The 20774-nt window shown below is 44.0% G+C and overlaps 1 protein-coding gene and 1 pseudogene across 1 annotated transcript; both read left to right on the top strand.

Moving 5' to 3' along the window:
- Positions 1 to 509: 509 nt before the first annotated feature.
- On the top strand, positions 510 to 641 carry LOC141146440 (U2 spliceosomal RNA; annotated as a pseudogene).
- A 3350-nt stretch (positions 642 to 3991) lies between these two features.
- TMEM70 (transmembrane protein 70) lies at positions 3992 to 19877 on the top strand. The gene is made up of 3 exons (XM_073631815.1): positions 3992 to 4209; positions 8665 to 8773; positions 15694 to 19877. The coding sequence occupies exons 1-3, from the start codon at positions 4018 to 4020 to the stop codon at positions 16140 to 16142; spliced, it is 750 nt and encodes a 249-aa protein (XP_073487916.1). The 5' UTR covers positions 3992 to 4017; the 3' UTR covers positions 16143 to 19877.
- The last annotated feature ends 897 nt before the right edge of the window (positions 19878 to 20774 follow it).

Below are 20774 nucleotides of genomic sequence, written 5' to 3' on the forward strand. Positions count from 1 at the left end.
CAATACCATAACTTCTTATTCAAAATTTCCCATCGAAATGCATGGCTGTCATGGTTCCACGTTTGGTGCCATATTTTATGACTTATATCACTTGGCTCGGGCCAAAGTGAACTTTTCTATATAAAAGGATGCCCAATGAGTATAAAACAAGTGGAATTTGAGTGCACCAAGATGGTTTTCATATAGGAATAGCTTGGCTTCTTATTCAAAATTTCCCATTGAAATACATGGCTGTCATGATGACGCGTGGACGGGGTAAGTGATTTTTCGCGGGCAATTTATCAGGGCAATAGCTGGTGTTGGAGCTTTAATCATCATGGCACCATGGTTGTTATGGTGTCAGGGTGATTGAAGCACATTATTTCTATTATTACATTGCAATATAAAATTAAATTGTTCAACTCACCATAATGCAGAATCAGTGGGAGACTTGCCACGTCGCCTGCCACAAGATGCAGCTTGTCACTTGCCACGCTGCCTGCCCCCAGATGAAGAATGTCACTTGCCACATCGCTTCTCGGCCTTTTGGCTAAGATCAAGTGTAGTATATGTTCTTATCAGTTTCCAGGAGGTGGCGCTTGCTTCCGTCCCTGATCTATGGTGAAATAGTGAAGGGATGGCGGTTGCTATGCAAAGCCTGCCGGAGTAAAGGTGACCTGGAGCGGTTCGTAGCCGAAAGGGAAGCCTCCTGATGAGGATGGAAACCACGGGGTCTGATCCATTGAAATGCATGGGTGACCAGTTTGATGCCATATTTTATGATTTCCGTCACTTGGCTCGGACCAAATTGAACTTTCCTATCTAGTAGGATGCCCAATGAGTATAAAACAAGTGGAATTTGGGTGAACCAAGATGAATTTCATATAGGAATATCTTGGCTTCTTATTTGGAATTTCCCATTAAAATGTATGTCTGTCAAGGTGCCATATATTAGGATTTAGATCACTTGGCTCGGGCCAAATTGAACTTTCCTATATAGTAGGATGCCCAATGAGTATAAAATAAATGGAATTTTAATGAGCCAAGATGGATTTCATATAGGACTAGCTTGGCTTCTTATTCTGAATTTCCCATTGAAATGCATGGGTGACAGGGTGACAAGTTTGGTGCCATATTTTAGGATTTCCATCAGTTGGCTCGGGCCAAATAGAACTTTCCTATATAGTAGGATGCCCAGTGAGTATAAAACAAGTCAAATTTGGGTGAGCCAAAGTGGTTTTTATATAGGAATAGCTTAGTTTCTTACTCGGAATTTCCCATGAAATGTATTGCCGTCAAGATGCCATATTTTAGGATTTCTATCACTTGGCTTGGGCCAAATTGAACTTTCCTATATAGTAGGATGCCCAATGAGTTTAAAACAAGTGGAATTTGGGTGAGCCAAGATGGTTTTCATATAGGAATATCTTGGTTTCTTATTCAGAATTTCCCATTGAAATGCATGGCTGTCATGTTGCCACGTTTGGTGCCATATTTTAGGATTTCCATCACTTGGCTCGGGCCGAATTGAACTTTCCCATATAGTAGGATGCCCATTGAGTATAAAACAAGTGGAATTTGGGTGAGCCAAAGTGGTTTTCACATAGGAATATCTTGGTTCCTTATTCAGAATTTTCCATTGAAATGCATGGCTGTCAAGGTGCCATATTTTAAGATTTATATCACTTGGCTTGGGACAAATTGAACTTTCCTATATAGTAGGCTGTCCAATGAGTATAAAACAAGTGGAATTTGGGTGAACCAAGATGGATTTCATATAGGAATATCTTGGTTCCTTATTTAGAATTTCCCTTTGAAATCCATGGCTGCCAAGGTGCCATATTTTAAGATTTATATCACTTGGCTCGGGCCAAATAGAACTTTCCTATATAGTAGGATGCCCAATGAATATAAAACAAGTCGAATTTGGGTGAGCCAAAATGGTTTTCATACAGGAATAGCTTGGTTTCTTATTCGGAATTTCCCATTGAAATGTATGGCGGTCAAGATGCCAAATTTTAGGATTTCCTTCACCTGGCTCGGGCCAATTTGAACTTTCCTATATAGTAGGATGCCCAATGAGTTTAAAACAAGTGGAATTTGGGTGAGCTAAGATGGTTTTCATATAGGAATATCTTGGGTTCTTATTCAGAATTTCCCATTGAAATGCATGGCTGTCATGGTGCCACACTTGGTGCCATATTTTAAAATTTCCATCACTTGGCTCGGGCCAAATTGAACTTTCCTATATAGTAGGATGCCCAATGAGTATAAAACAAGTCGAATTTGGGTGAGCCAAAATGGTTTTCATACAGGAATAGCTTGGTTTCTTATTCGGAATTTCCCATTGAAATGTATGGCGGTCAAGATGCCAAATTTTAGGATTTCCTTCACTTGGCTCGGGCCAATTTGAACTTTCCTATATAGTAGGATGCCCAATGAGTTTAAAACAAGTGGAATTTGGGTGAGCTAAGATGGTTTTCATATAGGAATATCTTGGGTTCTTATTCAGAATTTCCCATTGAAATGCATGGCTGTCATGGTGACATGTTTGGTGCCATATTTTAGAATTTCTATCACTTGGCTCGGGCCAAATTGAACTTTAACTAATAGTAGGATGCCCAATGAGTATAAAACAAGTGGAATTTGGGTGAGCCAAGTTGGTTTTCGTATAGGAATATCTTGGTTCCTTATTCGGAATTTCCCATTGAAATGCATGGCTGTCATGGTGCCACGTTTGGTGCCATATTTTAGGATTTCCATTACTTGGGTTAGTCCAATTTGAACATTCCTATATAGTAGGATGCCCAATGAGTATAAAACAAGTGGAATTTGGGTGAGCCAAGTTGATTTTCCTATAGGAATATCTTGGTTCCTTATTCAGAATTTCCCTTTGAAATGCATGGCTGTCAAGGTGCCTTATTTAAAGATTTATATCACTTGGCTCGGGCCAAATTGAACTTTCTTATATAGTAGGATGCCCAATGAGTATAAAACAAGTGGAGATGAGTGAGCCAAGATGGATTTCATATTGGAATAGCTTGGCTTCTTATTCGGAATTTCCCATTGAAATGCATGGGTGACAGGGAGACAAGTTTGGTGCCATATTTTAGGATTTTCATCAGTTGGCTCGGGCCAAATTGAACTTTCCTATATAGTAGGATGCCCAGTGAGTATAAAACAAGTCGAATTTGGGTGGGCTAAAGTGGTTTTCATATAAGAATAGCTTGGCTTCTTATTCCGAATTTCCCATTGAAATGCATGGCTGTCATGGTGCCACACTTGGTGCCATATTTTAAAATTCCCATCACTTGGCTCGGGCCAAATTGAACTTTCCTATATAGTAGGATGCCCAATGAGTATAAAATAAGTGGAATTTGGGTGGGCCAAAGTGGTTTTCATATAGGAATATCTTGGTTCCTAATTCAGAATTTCCCATTGAAATCCATGGCTGTCATGGTGACATGTTTGGTGCCATATTTTAGGATTTAGATCACTTGGCTTGGGCCAAGTAGAACCTTCCTATATCGTAGGATGCCCAATGAGTATAAAACAAGTTGAATTTGGGTGAGCCAAGATGGATTTCAGATATTTATTCAGAATTACCCCTTTAAATACATGGCATTTAGGATGAGAGAATTGTTGTAAAAGTTCACAATTTTATTATAAACATTGCAGATGATTGTTTAGTAAATAATCACTTTTGGGACTAAAGATCCAACCTGAATAAGAAGCTAACTTCAGGTTAATCGCTTCTCCTCTGTCACTCTCACTGTAAATCAAAGCGTAGGTGGTTTATAAAACACAGGTCAGCCTATACCCAGCTAATGGTAATGTTAAAAAAATGAAGAGATCTGTTGTCATGGAAAAAACTTTCACTCCTTTATTGCAGAGTCTGATATCATTACACAGTGTCCTTTCACACAGGGGGTGAGCTGTGGATGAAAGCCCCTTCTGGTAGTCTCTATATGAGTGCTGTGTCTAATGACAGCCGGCAGGGGGCGCGGTGAGCAGCAGGTAGACGCTCTACACACAGGAATGAGAGTCCAGAGAGAACATCCGGGTCACAAAGGTCGGTCTGTCATTGGCGGAATGCTCCGGTTGGCGGTGTGCGGGAGATGGCCGGTGGGGCTTCTCCGGCTCACATGCTCGGGAGCAGTGAGGGGCCGAGTGTGTCCTTCCTTCCCGGAAAGAAGAGCGGAGAGAGCGAGCCTAGGGGCTTCCTGTCAGGTGCGGGCACTGCATGGAGGGTGTATAGTGTACTGATGGGGGAACACGGTGCATGGAGGGTGTACCGATGGGGGAACACGGTGCATGGAGGGTGTACCGATGGGGGAACACGGTGCATGGAGGGTGTACCGATGGGGGAACACGGTGCATGGAGGGTGTACCGATGAGGGGACACGGTGCATGGAGGGCGTACCGATGAGGGGACACGGTGCATGGAGGGCGTACCGATGGGGGGACACGGTGCATGGAGGGCGTACCGATGGGGGGACACGGTGCATGGAGGGCGTACCGATGGGGGGACACGGTGCATGGAGGGCATACCGATGGGGGGACACGGTGCATGGAGGGCGTACCGATGGGGGGGGACACGGTGCATGGAGGGCGTACCGATGGGGGGACACGGTGCATGGAGGGCGTACCAATTGGGGGGACACGGTGCATGGAGGCCGTACCGATGGGGGGGACACGGTGCATGGAGGGCGTACCAATTGGGGGGACACGGTGCATGGAGGGCGTACCAATTGGGGGGACACGGTGCATGGAGGCCGTACCGATGGGGGGGACACGGTGCATGGAGGGCGTACCAATTGGGGGGACACGGTGCATGGAGGCCGTACCGATGGGGGGGACACGGTGCATGGAGGGCGTACCGATGGGGGGACACGGTGCATGGAGGGCGTACCAATTGGGGGGACACGGTGCATGGAGGCCGTACCGATGGGGGGGACACGGTGCATGGAGGGCGTACCAATTGGGGGGACACGGTGCATGGAGGGCGTACCAATTGGGGGGACACGGTGCATGGAGGCCGTACCGATGGGGGGGACACGGTGCATGGAGGGCGTACCAATTGGGGGGACACGGTGCATGGAGGGCGTACCAATTGGGGGGACACGGTGCATGGAGGGCGTACCGATGGGGGGGACACGGTGCATGGAGGGCGTACCAATTGGGGGGACACGGTGCATGGAGGGCGTACCGATGGGGGGGACACGGTGCATGGAGGGCGTACCGATGGGGGGACACGGTGCATGGAGGGCGTACCGATGGGGGGACACGGTGCATGGAGGGCGTACCGATGGGGGGGGACACGGTGCATGGAGGGCGTACCAATTGGGGGGACACGGTGCATGGAGGCCGTACCGATTGGGGGGACACGGTGCATGGAGGCCGTACCGATGGGGGGGACACGGTGCATGGAGGCCGTACCGATTGGGGGGACACGGTGCATGGAGGCCGTACCGATGGGGGGGACACGGTGCATGGAGGCCGTACCGATGGGGGGGACACGGTGCATGGAGGCCGTACCGATGGGGGGGACACGGTGCATGGAGGCCGTACCGATGGGGGGGACACGGTGCATGGAGGCCGTACCGATGGGGGGGACACGGTGCATGGAGGCCGTACCGATGGGGGGGACACGGTGCATGGAGGCCGTACCGATGGGGGGGACACGGTGCATGGAGGCCGTACCGATGGGGGGGACACGGTGCATGGAGGCCGTACCGATGGGGGGGACACGGTGCATGGAGGCCGTACCGATGGGGGGGACACGGTGCATGGAGGCCGTACCGATGGGGGGGACACGGTGCATGGAGGCCGTACCGATGGGGGGGACACGGTGCATGGAGGCCGTACCGATGGGGGGGACACGGTGCATGGAGGGCGTACCGATGGGGGGGACACGGTGCATGGAGGGCGTACCGATGGGGGGGACACGGTGCATGGAGGGCGTACCGATGGGGGGGACACGGTGCATGGAGGTTGTATAGTGTACTTGTGTGTTTAATAGATAGGAAGTGAGGTAAAATCTCCTCGGAGTGGACTAAGGATGAGCTCCGGCGTGTTCGCATGCTGCACGTGTAGAGCCCCCCAGGGACTCGGCACTGCACAGGGCTAATCACAGGCAGTGAGACATTTCCCGGTGCCTGGCTGTAGAGATCGGGAAATGTCTCACTGCCTGTGATTAGTGCAGCGCATTGCCGACTTCCTGGCGGGGCTATGCATGTGCAACATGCGAACACGCCAGAGCTCATCCTTCCTATGGACAGTGAGAGAGCCTCTAAACATTAATCTTCAAATATAAGAAAATCGTTTTGCCCAGTCTGCCTTTAACCTGCCCCAGAGCTGCAGGAAAATGATAGGTGGGGGTCCTCTGTGGGAGCGGAATGTGATCAGGACAGTGATTGGGACATCACCCCTCCCCCATATACTCTCTCCAATTGTCAGAAAAGAACATTGACCAGTCAGGTCTCCTCCACCCATGTGACAGGCCTGGGCCAATCACTAGTGCTGTGTCATGGGTGAAGGGCGGCAGTATTTCAGACTGTATAGGCTGGTTAAGTTTTGTATAAAGTAGGGAAGGGTTAGGCCCTCTGTCAGGGTTTTTATTGCTCTGTGCGTCCCCACTGGGGGGAGAGATTCTTTTAGAGGGGCGTTTCCTTACATTGGTGACATATCCTCGCACTTCCTGCGTTTTTTTTTTTTTTTCTATTTCTTTATTGAAAATTGTTATCATTACATACTAAATTACACATGACAGGCAATGAAGTGAGATCTCCTTATTGAGACGCAGGTGAAATAGGCAAAAAAGAAAACTATCAGCAGTTTTAACTCTTCCCTCCTCTATCCTAAATGATAAAGCAGTTTTGCCTTTAGATGTACTCTATTCCTTCCCTACCTATTAGAGGCTGGGGATGTTAAGTCATCTGATTGCTCAGTTAAAGGGCCATATTAAAGGATACGTTCTTGTTTTGCAACATGTTACATCTTCCACCCATATTTAGGGTGTAACATGTTCCAGCAGCTGCAGCCTCCCCCAGTGACACTGAAAGCACATCTTGTCCAGGCGCCCGCTTTCAGTTTGAAAATAACGCTCCAGCCGCATCATTTAGTCACAGAGTTCTGTGAATGAAAAACTACAAGTACCAACAGCCTTTGCAGCTGTCGGCTTGTAGTTCTCAGTAAACTAGCATAGTCCTGTTAAGTGCTCTAGTAGTTCATTCTTCCTGGTCAGTGTGTATCTGTATGCCCATACGAGATATGAGCACACATATACACAGACAAGTCTGCAGGAGTCCAGCATAGCACCTGCGGGGGCAATGCTTTACAGGCTCCATATTTTTTTACCTGCAAAAAGATGTGCATTTATTATTGTTTTATTTTTTTACAAAAGTTGAACTTGATCATTTAACCGGTTCCCGACTGGCTCACGCAGATATACTGCGGCAGAATGGCTATCCTGGGCGAAATCCCTTACATATAAGGCTTTACCCAGGAGAGCCACCAGAGGGCGCCCAAGCACCGCTGGAGGCACATGACCGGCGGGCACGAGCGGCAGCACAGGGGGGTGTGTGTGTGTGTGTGTGTGTGTGTGTGTGTGTGTACACACAAATCCCCATGCTGTCAGAGGAGAGAAGACCGATCGTGTGTTTCTACAAAGTAGAACCCGCGATCTGTCATCTTTCCTAGTTAGTCCCATCCCCCCACAGTTAGAACACACAATAGGGAAAGCGGTTAACCCCTTTATCGCCCCCTAGTGTTAACCCCTTCCCTGCCAGTGACATTTACACAGTAATCAGTGCATATTTATACCACTGATCAGTCTGTAAATGGTCCCAAAAATGTATCAAAAGTGTCCTTCCTGTCCGCCGCAATGTCGCAGTATCGCTAAAAATCGCAGATCACTGCCATTACTAGTAAAAAAAAAAAAAAATTATAAAAACGCCATATAAATGCCATAAATCTTTCCCATAGTTTGTAGACGCTATAACTTTTGCGCAAACCAATCAATATACGCTTATTGGGATTTTTTAAAATTTTTTTTACCAAAAATATGTAGACGAATACATATCGGCCTAAACTGAGAAAAATTTTTATTTATTTTTTTTTTTAAATTGGGATATTTACTATAGCAAAAAGTAAAAAATATTGCTTTTAAAAAAAAAAAAAAATTGTCGCTCTTCTTTTGTTTATAGCGCAAAAAATATAAACCGCAGGGGTGATCAAATACCACCAAAAGAAAGCTCTATTTGGGGGGGAAAAAAATGTCAATATTGTTTGGGTACAACATCGCACGACCGCGCAATTGTCAGTTAAAGCGACGCAGTGCCGTATCGCAAAAAAATGGCCTGGTCATTGAGCAGCCAAATCTTCCGGGGCTGAAGTGGTTAAGGATCCAGAGTACGTGTGTCTGCTGACAGCAGTGGATACAACTGATGTCAGGTGTCTGCTGTCATTTTAGGTACATGGCTACCGGACTCTTGTAATTCTCCTGCCTCAAGCATTTCCCTTTATCAGCCTTTTGGATCAGTGTTACTGATTGGATTGTAACGTGCTTTGTTTTGGATCCTTATATATACCTCCTCATAGGGCTCATTTTCACCAAATTCTATTCTTTCTCTTTCATCAAGGGCAGCGTGTGTGACTATCTTCTGTTATATTTCTGTTTCTTAGGTATTACATGACTTGAGACCCGTTCATTTCTTCAGTACGTCACCCAGTTCTTCACTACCCGAAGAAGGCAGATTGGTTTATACCGGTAATCTGGGCAGGGCAGTCCTCGGTATGTCCTAAAACCTTCCTAAGTCTAATGACTTGCATTAGTAGAGTCTTGTACTGTGATAGCCATCAGTTACAGAAAATTTGGAGCTTAACGTGATTGTAAAGTCCTTGTGTTTTGTTTTTATTAAAAAAAAAAATGTTATACTTACATTCTCTATGAAGTTGGTTTTGCGCAGAGCAGCCCGGATTCTCCTCTTCTCGAGTCCCTCATTGCTGCTTCTGGCCCTTTCCTCCTATCGAGTGCCCCCACAGTCAGCAGCTTCCTATGGGGCACTGAAGCCGAGTCACAGCTCTGTGTGTCCATTCAGACACTGAGCCCCGGCCCCGCCCCCTCTCCCCTATTTGGCTGACTTACTTTGATTGACAGCTGTGGGAGCCACGGGCACCTCTGCTGTGTCTCAGCCAATCGGGTGGAGTGTCCCGGACGGCTTAGACATTGCTGGAGAGAGATGAGGCTCGGGTAAGTAATTAGGGGGGGTGCTTGGGAGGCTGCTACACACAGGTTTTCCTAATGCATAGAATAAAAAACAAAACAAAAAAAACAGACAGTCTTTCTTACTGTATCCAAAATGAATAGAAATGTTTGCCTAAGGTTCTACTTGAAAGTGTTATTAAACCTTATTTTTGTATTATTAAAACAATAAGCATGTCATATTATCTGTTCTGTGTAATAGTTTTGCACAGAGCAGCCCTGATCCTCCTCTTTTCGTGTGTCTCCTCCACTTCAGTGAGTGCCATTGCTGCAATTTGTTTCTTTCTAGGCTCTCATGTGTATGTATGTGTATTTCTGATTCTTGTACTTCCTTTACCTCAGAATATATATTATATCTTCTTTTCCCATAGTATTGCTTGCTACCGAGCAGGCTCTCTGCGTCCATAAGACACAGAGCGCGGCTCAGCCCCGCTCCCACCTTACTGGCTAAGATTGACAGCAGCGGGAGCCAATGACCTGGGAGAGCTTCGGGTTTTGTGCACATCGATGGATCGAATTGGGTAAGTATTAGGGAGCTGCACACTGAAGGTTTTTTTATCTTCAGATAGAATGCATGAAGGTAAAAATCCTTTAGCCTAGGTTCACAGTTCTGCGGGATTGAAATTGTGCAGTTTAGCTGAAGTCGCACAATTTCATACCCGCATGTCAGTCCAACTTCAGGGCGATTTCAGAGATATCTGTGCGGGTTCCTGCAAAGATGTCTATTGAAATCGCACCTGAAGTCGCCAAAAGTAGTACAGAAAATACTTTTGGAAATCGGTGAGGCGCCGCAAAGTCAACGGCGCACCGATTCGGACAGTGCCATTGCCGGCAATAGCCACTGATTTGGTATGAGATGTGACATGTCAAATCGCATGCCAAATCCCTCCAATGTGAACCTAGGCTAACAAATTAAAAGGGAGCAAAAAAGACACATGTATTGTTTAATTTTCCCAGAAGCTGAACTGTAAAATGATAGTTGGAAGCTGATTGCTCTGGGCAACAACATAGTACATTGGGATACTGTCCATTATTATCATTAACATGTATTAATAATGTCTCTCTTTTTTAATATACTGCAATATAATAAATTCTAAATTTAATTTTATTAACTGCGTGCTTCATTTAAAGTCCCACCTTCTCTGTCGTCCTATCAATCTAGATAGGGATAGAAGTCCCAACAATCCCCAACCCCCTTTTTTCAACAACATAGTATGGATGCAGCAATACTATGGGAAAAGAAGATCTAATAAAAAAAATTTGAGATAAAGGAAGTACAAGAATCAGAAATGTACATGCACATGATGAGAGCCTAGAAAGAAACTAATTGCTGGACAGATGGCAGCAATGCCCCGTTGATCTTACAAATCATTTAGATGTTTGGGAAAGCTGTACAAATGTCCCAGAATGCATTTCCAGTGAATCTCAAACAGAAATGCTGTTGTTGGAAAGTTTGCTGCTAAATATAATCTTAAGAACAGTAAAGCACCAGCACAAGACGGGATGATTTAATCAGGGCAAGAAAATGATGCAGGACTTCTGTGAGTGTGATCATACAGTATCTCACAAAAACGAGTACACCCCTCACATTTTTGTAAATATTTTATTATATCTTCATGTGACAACACTTAAGAAATGACACTTTGCTACAATGTAAAGTAGTGAGTGTACAGCTTGTATAACAGTGTAAATTTGCTGTCCCCTCAAAATAACAACACACAACCATTAATGTCTAAACCGCTGGCAACAAAAGTGAGTACACCCCTAAGTGAAAATATCCAAATTGGGCCCAAAGTGTTAATATTTTGTGTGGCCACCATTATTTTCCAGCACTGCCTTGACCCTCTTGGGCATGGAGTTCACCAGAGCTTCACAGGTTTCCACTGGAGTCCTCTTCCACTCCTCCATTATGACATCAAGGAGCGGGTGGATGTTAGAGACCCTGCGCTCCTCCACCTTACATTTGAGGATGCCTCACAGATGCTCAATAGGGTTTAGGTCTGGAGACATGCTTGGCCAGTCCATCACCTTTACCCTCAGCTTCTTTAGCAAGGCAATGGTTGCCTTGGAAGTGTGTTTGTGGTCGTTAAGTTGAAATACTGCCCTGAAGCCCAGTCTCCGAAGGGAGGGGATCATGCTGTGCTTCAAAGGTCACAGTACATGCATCCATGGTTCCCTCAAAAAACATAGCTCCACAGTGCCGGCAGCACTCGTGAAGCCCCAGGCCATAACACTCCGACCATCATGCTTGACTGTAAGCAAGACACACTTGTCTTTGTACTCCTCACCTGATTGCTGCCACACATGCTTGACACCATCAAAACCAAATAAATTTACCTTGGTCTCATCAAACCACAGGACATGGTTCCAATATGGTTGCATCATCTTTAGAAGAGGCTTCCTTCTGGGACAAGAGCCATGTAGACCAATTATACAAGCTGTACACTCGCTACTTTTACATTGTAGCAAAATGTCATTTCTTCAGTGTTGTCAGATGAAAAGTTATAATAAAATATTTAAAAAAACGTGAGGGGTGTACTCACTTTTGTGAGATGCTGTATATTTAGGAGGTGTCTAGGCAAGAAGTTGTGGCACCTGGGAAGGGAATAGCTTAACCCCCCTGGCGGTATTCCCGAGTCTGGCTCGGGGTGGATTTTACATACCAAAAGCGGTATCCCCGAGCCAGACTCGGGCTTGCATCGCAGGATCCAGGAAGAGTTTACTTACCTTGTCCCCTGGATCCTGCGATGTCTCCCCCCGCTGTGATCGGTGAGCCGCCGTGTCTCGCTCGATTCACAGTGCCGAGCTCCGTTCCCTGCGAGCGTTGCGACGCACGGGGACGGAGTTCGGCGGTAAATTCAAAAGTGAAATACACAGTATAGATACAGCATACTGTAATCTTACAGATTACAGTACTGTATCAAATAACTACACATCCCCTTTGTCCCTAGTGGTCTGCCCAGTGTCCTGCATGCAGTTTTATATATATAAAACTGTTCTTTCTGCCAGGAAACTGGAGATTGTCCATAGCAACCAAAACTGTCTCTTTACATCAAAAGTGGTTTTAGACCAGCTAGAAAAAAGCGATAATAAATTATAATCACTTGCAGAATTGAGCGATAGTGATTTGTGGGGAGATCCGTCATCAAACACTAAAAGTAATAAAAGCTAAAATTCTGCAACTGAGCAAATTTCAGTGTTTTGGATTTGATTACATTATTATATAATTTTTATTATATTATTATGTGTTTTAATTATTTATAGTTATTTATTATATTATAATTTTTTATTTCGTTTTTCAAACTTTATCATACCCGGGATGTCTACTAGACTCTTGTTTGGACAGATTTAAGTGAACTATTCCTAAGAATTACAGGCCTACAATATAAAACGCCAAATTTCTGTGCAAAATAATGGTACCGCTTTCAGCACCTAAAATCTGAAATAATCATACCGCCAGGGAGGTTAAGAAAGCATTAGAACTTGTGCCATTGCCCCTCATAACAGACATGCAGTTCTCAGATCTTCTCTTGTACAAAATGCATTGCATGTTAGTTTGAATGTTTTATGACTAGTGTAGATATGAGTGGTGAGAAAATAAAACTGACATAAGTCTCAATTCACAAGGCTTTATTTTTGCCATGTGACTGATTTTCAGTTGAACTCTCATTGGACTTTAAGTGGAATTAAATCCATCAATTTTAAGTTTCCTAAAACACTTCCATTCAAGGCATGTCATGATTGATAACCGTCACTGTTGCTTGTGCTCTGAATTGAACTATCAATCAATCAAATGGCTGGTATCAGCTGATCACATGTGCAGCATTATGGCAACTGCAGATTAAACAAAGAATAAAATGGCAGCTTTATTGGCTGTAAAGAATAAGAGGGTTTAGTTTTACTTCACTAACTGAAAATAATTCTTTTTGAAAATATGTATCTTTATCCTTGTACAATAACTTTGTGAATTGTGCCTCTAAGCTTTATGCATAATCTGAATTACCAGGGTAATGCCCCGTACACATGTTCCGATTATCGGATGAATGATCGTCAGTTTTTTTTTTTTGTTTTGTTTTTTTTGCATGCTAATCTCACGTCGAATCTGATGAGTTTACTAAAGTCACGAAACTTCTTGTACGACAGAATAAAAATTCAGAAGTGATGTCATGTGTTGTAATGTATCTGTATTGCATTTTCGAACGACAGCTGTACTGATTAAATGAAAATCGTACGATCTGGCATCGTATGAAAAAAAATTTCCGTGCATGTCCAGTAGAATAATATCGGATGAACTGTCCTGATTGGCTCTCGTAAGCTCTGTATTAACGATCTGATTATCATACGATCAATTCAAATGCAGCATTTTTCGTACGATTTTCGGATCGTGTATACGGGGCTTAAGGGTGCTTTTTATTTTATTTATTTATTTTTTTAAAGAAAAAGTCACAGTTCCCATTAAGTCCTATAAGATTTTAAAGGAAAATTTCCCCTTTTCCATAAAATATCCTAAGCAGTCAAAGGAGCTACAGTAAATATTAAAAACTGTGCAGCTTCGGTTCACACGGTCTACAAGTATGACAATAAAATTATTGAATGTTTTACAAAGCTCGCATTCTAACCTTTGCTCCTTGGCTGCATAGGCTGTTTTTTATGAAAAGGTGAACTTACCCTTTTACGTTTCTGTCCAATGGCTCATATTAAAATCTCTAGCTTTGTGAATTGAGCATTGGGTAATAAACAAACCCTAAAACACTATTCTGTGGTAGGTTTGCTACTATTTCTGAGCTATAAATAAGAGATTAGTATATGATTCACTCCCCCTCTACCATGTGAGGATTAGGTGCCTTGTGATTGGCCCAGAGCTGTTACTTGGGGGCTAGAAAGAAGTTGATAGCACTTTGTGACCGACGAGTAGGTGTAGGGCTTGCACAGGGCAGCTAAGAAAAATGATCGGGGAGTGAAGAAAATAAGCTGTAAATTATATGCTGAAAATGGAGAGCAACTGAGCATGTGCAGAGCAGGGTGAGACAGTGTATTACTGGATTTTAAATGGTACAGGCACTTTTTGTTAATGTTTTACATAGCTATACCTGCAGAAGGAGCCAACCTGAAGTGAAAAACCGGGACTATGCAGGTAAGGGGCTGCTTGTAAACTAAAACAAACTGCAGCATTGACCAAAGTTAAATAATGCCCATACCATGGGTGTAAGCCATTTACGTAGATTGAGAAGCCTGCACCCTTTAGGCTTTCTAATCTAGTCACTTCGTTTTGAGTAGCTACTGTGTGGGTTCAGTCTCTCTTCTGGTTTTTATTTGTTTTTTTATATCTCTTGGGAACCCAAGTAAATATCTGCATCTAAGAGAACTTATTGTTAAGTCCTTTAGAAGCATAAGAAGCCAGTGGGTTATACAGCTATACCTGTCAAGCTCAGGATTACTCAACAACGAGTTCCACCGTGATCCACTATTGCAGCAAATTTATACCTGTTCAGTGGTGGCTTCCATCCTCTGACACTGTTCAGGTGGATTGATATCAGCCCAAAAGTACTCTTAAGCCTCAAACACGCAATCGGATTTCCATCAGACAAATCCATGGATTTTTGTCCAAAGGGCATTGGCCATGAACTTTTTCTGCATACAGACGGCAGAACTTTTTCAGCCAACATTCACAAAACTATGTGGTTTTTCTGCTGTTTAGCGCCACCCTTTGGGCAACTTCTGCTAATGTTGTCTTATGGTTAGCATTGGTTCGAAGCATGCGTGTTTTGTATTTTAGTCCGACGGACTTGTGTACACACGATCGGATAATTCAACGGAACACATTTGTTGTCAGACAGTTTGAGAGCATGACCATCCAACATTTGTTGTTGGAAATTCCGACAACAATTGTCTGATGGAGCGTACAAACGGTCGGATTATCCGACAAAACACATCCATCACACAATTGTTGTAGGCATATCCGATCGTGTGTATGGGCCTTTTAGAGTCCTTGCTCTTCATGTCACCAAAAAAATTGATGTGAAGTGAAATAACTCCTGTGTAGCACTTGAGGTAAGTGGTTGGGTTGTGATTTGATTTCCTACCACGATTAATACTGGTAGGTTCATACAAGTAACGTACAGGGTAAAGGCCTGTATTCTGAGGACTATCCAAGGCACAAGTCCAATTTAAAGCCTAAGTTAAGAAAGAATGAAATGGAAAATTAACACGCGCTACACATGGATGCAGAGTGGGGTTTGCACTGAACACTAATATATAATAAGTGGGTTTTGAACTGAACTCCAGTTAAGTGGTTTCCAGAGATCTGAAATGTTTTAAGGGTTCCTTCAGGGTAAAGTTGAGAGAGGCTGAATCGATCAATGAATGTGGTGAGGTTTTAAATAATCTGTACTACACCAGCAGTGACGAGCTCTACATGATATGCCATTTTTTTTTTTCCCCCCACACAGGTGTGAAGTTCTTCTCCTATTCCACCAGCATTGCTAGCTTGTTTCTTATGCCGTATATTTTGCTGAAGACTGGTATTGGAGTGGACAGCCTTGTTCTGAAAGTAGTATTCTGCAGTACAGTGGGATTCTTCACTTTTGTCACCCCCGTTACTCTGCACATAATAACAAAGGGATATGTGGCACGCTTGTATCACAACAGCGACAGAGACTTGTTCACTGCAGTTACATATAACGCCCTTCTTACAGAAAAGAGGACTGTGTTTTCTCCTGCTGATGTGGCTGTCCCCGGTGTGAGTAAGATGTTCACAACCTTCTATGCTAAGAAGAAATCCATGCTGGTCAATCCAGACCTCTTCCCAAATCCTTGGGACTACCATCACCTTATGGGCTTTGATAAACCCTTCACCTTTAGTCCCGAAGATCTGGATAAGCCCTCAAAGGACCAATAAAAGTTTTCTTTGTGAATATGTGACCTTTTTTTTTTTTTAATCACCTTATACAACAAGGACTTGACATTTGTAATGTTACAAACACTCTATGTTCAAAGTTTTATAACACCCCTCTAAGAACTGTGTTGGCCCTGACAACTTGTTTGTGGAAAATATGTAATGAGCCAAAGAAATTCTATGTGTTGTATCCCACAACTGTACATCACTTGTTAACTCAGACATGGCAAATCCATAGTACCATGGTTAACTGCTTGCCAACTGTACCCTGCGGATATATTGCTGCAGGGCAACTGCTCTAGATCACGTATCTGCATTTCAGGTAGGGGGAGCAGCCACCTGCTTTGTTACAGCACAAGCTGATCAGTGGGTCCCGGCCAATGATTGATCGCTGGCACCCGCTAATTGGTCTGTCATTCAGGGAAGGGAGCTATGTGTTGTAAACCACACAGAGCTCTGAACACTGACAGGCAATCTTGCTGTTCTTTTTATTCCCTGGCAAAGCAGAAAAAAACGGCAAGATCAATTAGTAAAAACAGCACATAACATACATACAGTAAACATTGGTGGGCACACATTTAACCCCTTGATCGCCCCTAAATTTCAACCCCTTTCCCAGCCAGTGTAATTTATTACAGTGTCAGGGTAAAGTATTAGCACTGATCACTGTATTAGTGTAACTATTGATGCCAGTGTCAGTCAATTAGTGTGCCAGCGTCGGCTATTGTCAGGATGCCCGCCATGCCATTGCAGTCCCGCTATAAGTCACTGATCACCGTCATTAGTAGTATAAAAAAAAAAAGAAAACCCTCCAGTATCTATACCAGACGCTATAATTTTCACATAAACCAAATAATATACACTTTTTTCTTTTTTTCTTTTTATTGAAAATTTGGAGGTACAAAACAGGGCCATTGAGACATTCCCGCGGCCAATTGGTGCACATAGCCATGTGCATAACAGCGTACAACTCGCGGTACATCTCAAAACGAAACAATTCTAACTACAGTTAAAATAACTAACAACATGTCTAGTACCCAGTTTAAACATGGTAGGATATTGACAGGATATATCTGTTCTTGTAGGACCTCTTATCTGTCAGAGCCAGATGTTGCAAGGACAGCTAGGGTCGAGTGAAGTCACTCACCCTCTGGACTGACTCCACCATTCACTTGCATGGGGGTTGGACCCCAACACTCAACAGGGCTAGGTAGGCACCCAGGGCATCTAGTCAGGGCAGTTTCCAACAGGTTGGTCATCTGTCGTGGACTCTGAATCTGTCCACAAGTGCCAGACTTTTTCAAATTTTTGGGGGCATCCTCGGGATAAATATGTTGCTTTGTATAGGGGGATAATTTTGTTAATTAATGTTTCCCACGATGACAAGGTAGGGGGGTTGGCTGACTTCCATTTTAGTACTATGGCTTTCCTGGCATAAAATAATAGAGTACCTATTAGGGTGCGGGTTGCTGTAGCTAATGTCAACTGTTCCACAAGACCAAGGAGACAGACACTAATTGTCAGAGGAATAGGTATAGTAGTCAGTTTGTGGATAAATTGAGTTACCTCTTTCCAATATTCCTGAATCTGTGGGCAATCCCAGAATATATGTAGGAAACCAGCAGGGACACCAGAGCATCTCCAGCAAGCTGCCGACGAGGTTGGGTATATGCGATGAAGGCGTTAGGGTGTGTAGTATATTCTGTGCAGGATTTTGAATTGTATGAGCTTGTCCCTAGTTGCAACTAGTGGTTGCAATGGGTAATCCCACATGTCCTCCCAATCTTCCCTGTCCAGCTCCTGCACCTCTGCCCACCACTGGTCCAGTAGCCCATCCAATCTGACCTGAACGGACGGCAGCAGTGCCTGATCTATTTGCGATAGTGGCTTACGGAGATTAATATCATTTAGCAGAGTTTCAAGATTGTCATGCTCAACCCCGAGCCGATCTGAATTGTGAGTCAAAGGCGTGGCGGAGCTGCAGGAACCTACAAAAGAAAGAATTTGGGAGTTGGAATTTGTGCTTCAGTCTGTCAAAGGTAAACAACCCCAAGCCATCGCAAACATCCTTCAAGTATTTGATGCCCTTGCCAGCCCACAGGCCGGAGTCTTGTAAAACGTGAAATTCCTTCAGCCTGGGATTACACCAAAGTGGTGTGTCAGGAGACCATATGCTTTTTACCAGGTTAGGCTTAACTACCACTGTGTGCCAAGCCCTGACAACTGCTTTCATAGCTTGTGTTAGGGTTATCAGTGAACCCCCTATCCCCCTGTAGAGTGTGTTGCGAAGGGCCTCATAAGATCCCAGATGTGCTGCCTCAAGGACTACTGATGCACTGGTATCCTCTGAGACCAGCCAATTGTGGGCATGGGTGAGCATTGCTGCCAAATAGTACGTGTGAAAGTCAGGGCAAGCAAGTCTGTGTACAAGGCCTGCGTAGAATTTTCCTGCTAAATCTGTCCGAATGTGATTGCCACAGAAAGGAAGCCATTAGAGAATCTAGTTGTTGGAAGAGGTTTTTAGGTATCCAGACTGGGAATTGCAAAAAATGCTCTGGTCATGTGGGGGGGGGGTGCTGGTAAACTCTTCTGGAAGTCAAGCGGTTAAATTGCAACTCTGTTGTGGAGAAAAACAATTTAGTTCAGTTATGTTTATTGCAATAGTTCAAAGTGTATGTATAACCAGAACTTTCCCACTCTTATATTGCCCCGGTGACCATTGTTACTGAGACGGAATTTGAGGGAAAATGTCTGCATCATCACCATAACTAGCAGTGAGGGGAAAGCTTCCAATGGGGACATCTGTTTTAATAACTGTCTCACTTCTTGTTGCATCCACAGTGGCCAAAAGTGAAAAAATAATCAGTTGTATTTTTAACCCTTCCTTACCCTGCCTGTAAATAATAAAAAAAATAATCTAGCCAAAAAAAGTTCTTCTATACATACACTAGAGGGCATGTTCACACTGGTGAGATGCCAGACATTGCATGTGATTTGTACTGCATTGCTGTGTAGATCACATGTGATGTCTGTGCGATGCAAATTTTTTTATCCGCACTCATGCGATCCGATTCCTGTCCAAATTTACAGTTCGCACTGCGATCTGATCTGGGGGTGTCATTAACTTTGTATAAAAACCCGCAGCAGTCCGCATAGGGCAGTGTGAACCGCTGGTGATTCAAGTGCAATACGGGAACCCGCACTGGATTCGCAGGGTTTCCCGCATCGTACCAGTGTAAACTGAGCCTTAAGTAACTTTCACCCTCTAGCTGAAACTGGCACATTCATTCCAGTTGCTGCTTCTTCCTGAGTGCTAAGTAGAATGTAATCATATGATCAGCCTCAGAGTTGTAATTAAAGATAAATGGCTAGGTGAAGAGGTGAGTAAGGATGAGTGCGAAAATGCAGTTTCTGGTGGTAGACTACACACATTGTATAGCATGTCCCAGTGTTGACATATTTACAAGAAGGCAATACACATTTTGAGGCAGTGTGGGTTTTTTTTTTTTTTTTTAAATCCAGTTACTACAAAAATTGTACCCAAGTGCGATGAACAGAGGGTCAGTTTACTAAGAAGCACATGTTCCTGTACACTCTTCACTAATGATCTTGTGTATATTTTTAAATTCACAAACGTTAATGTTGAATAAGTTTGACATTTTCACATGAAATAGATATTTAAAGTGTAACTAAGCCCAAACAACAGAAATGTAATATATTTTACCTTACTGATCATTGGATGTGGTGGCTTCATTAGTATTTTTTTTTCTTCTTTAAGCTTTTATTCCTTTTCTTTCTTTTCACCTGGTGATCAGTAAGTGTGCGCATCTTCACTGGTCTCACGATTTGATTCCGCGCTGCATCACGATTACTGCACATGGTTAAAACTTTTTATCCAAAAATTCAAGCAGTCAGAAAAACTAAATTTTTCTCCAGTGGCAGAGGGATGGATGGGATCAGAGGCAGAGGGATGGGATCAGTGACACTGGCATTCACCTGCCCTCGGTGTCAGTCGATTCCCCCTCCTCCATGCTGATCAGTGTGTTTTCTACTTCCGGTGCCTCGAGTGAAGCTTCTCCTGATGTCGGGTCTCCTTGAGCTCCTCCCCCTGTACTGTATTGGCTGATAGCTCATCAGCTGACTTAAAGCTTCAGTGAAGAGGAGCGGGCTTTATCCACCATGCAGGCTCTACCTCTGTGACTCTCCCGGAGAGGCAGAGCACCGCACGGATCGAAGGATGCCATCACCAGACATCGATTTGGCCGACTCACAGCATTGTGAATGTCTGAATTGCGATGCATTGATGCTGCAATTATATTCAACACCCTTATGCTGGCCATACACTATACGAAAAATCGGCCGAAAAATCGTTCGTATGGACACTTCGTTCGTTTTTCGGCAAGTTAGTGGGTACAAATCGATAATCGTTTGTGACGTTTTTGTGGAAAAAAAACGAACGGCATGTTTGGAAAATTTCTGCCGAACGTACGATAAATTGCAAGGTTAATGTGTTTCCCGTCCGAACTACCTGCACTAGGTATATGTAAAAAAACGAACACAAAATTATTTATTCATGTCCACTGAACAGATTATCGGACATTATATGATGGCACAATTGTTTGCGGTCACGGTCGA

Source organism: Aquarana catesbeiana, linkage group LG05, assembly GCF_042186555.1.
Source record: "Aquarana catesbeiana isolate 2022-GZ linkage group LG05, ASM4218655v1, whole genome shotgun sequence".
Taxonomy (NCBI): domain Eukaryota; kingdom Metazoa; phylum Chordata; class Amphibia; order Anura; family Ranidae; genus Aquarana; species Aquarana catesbeiana.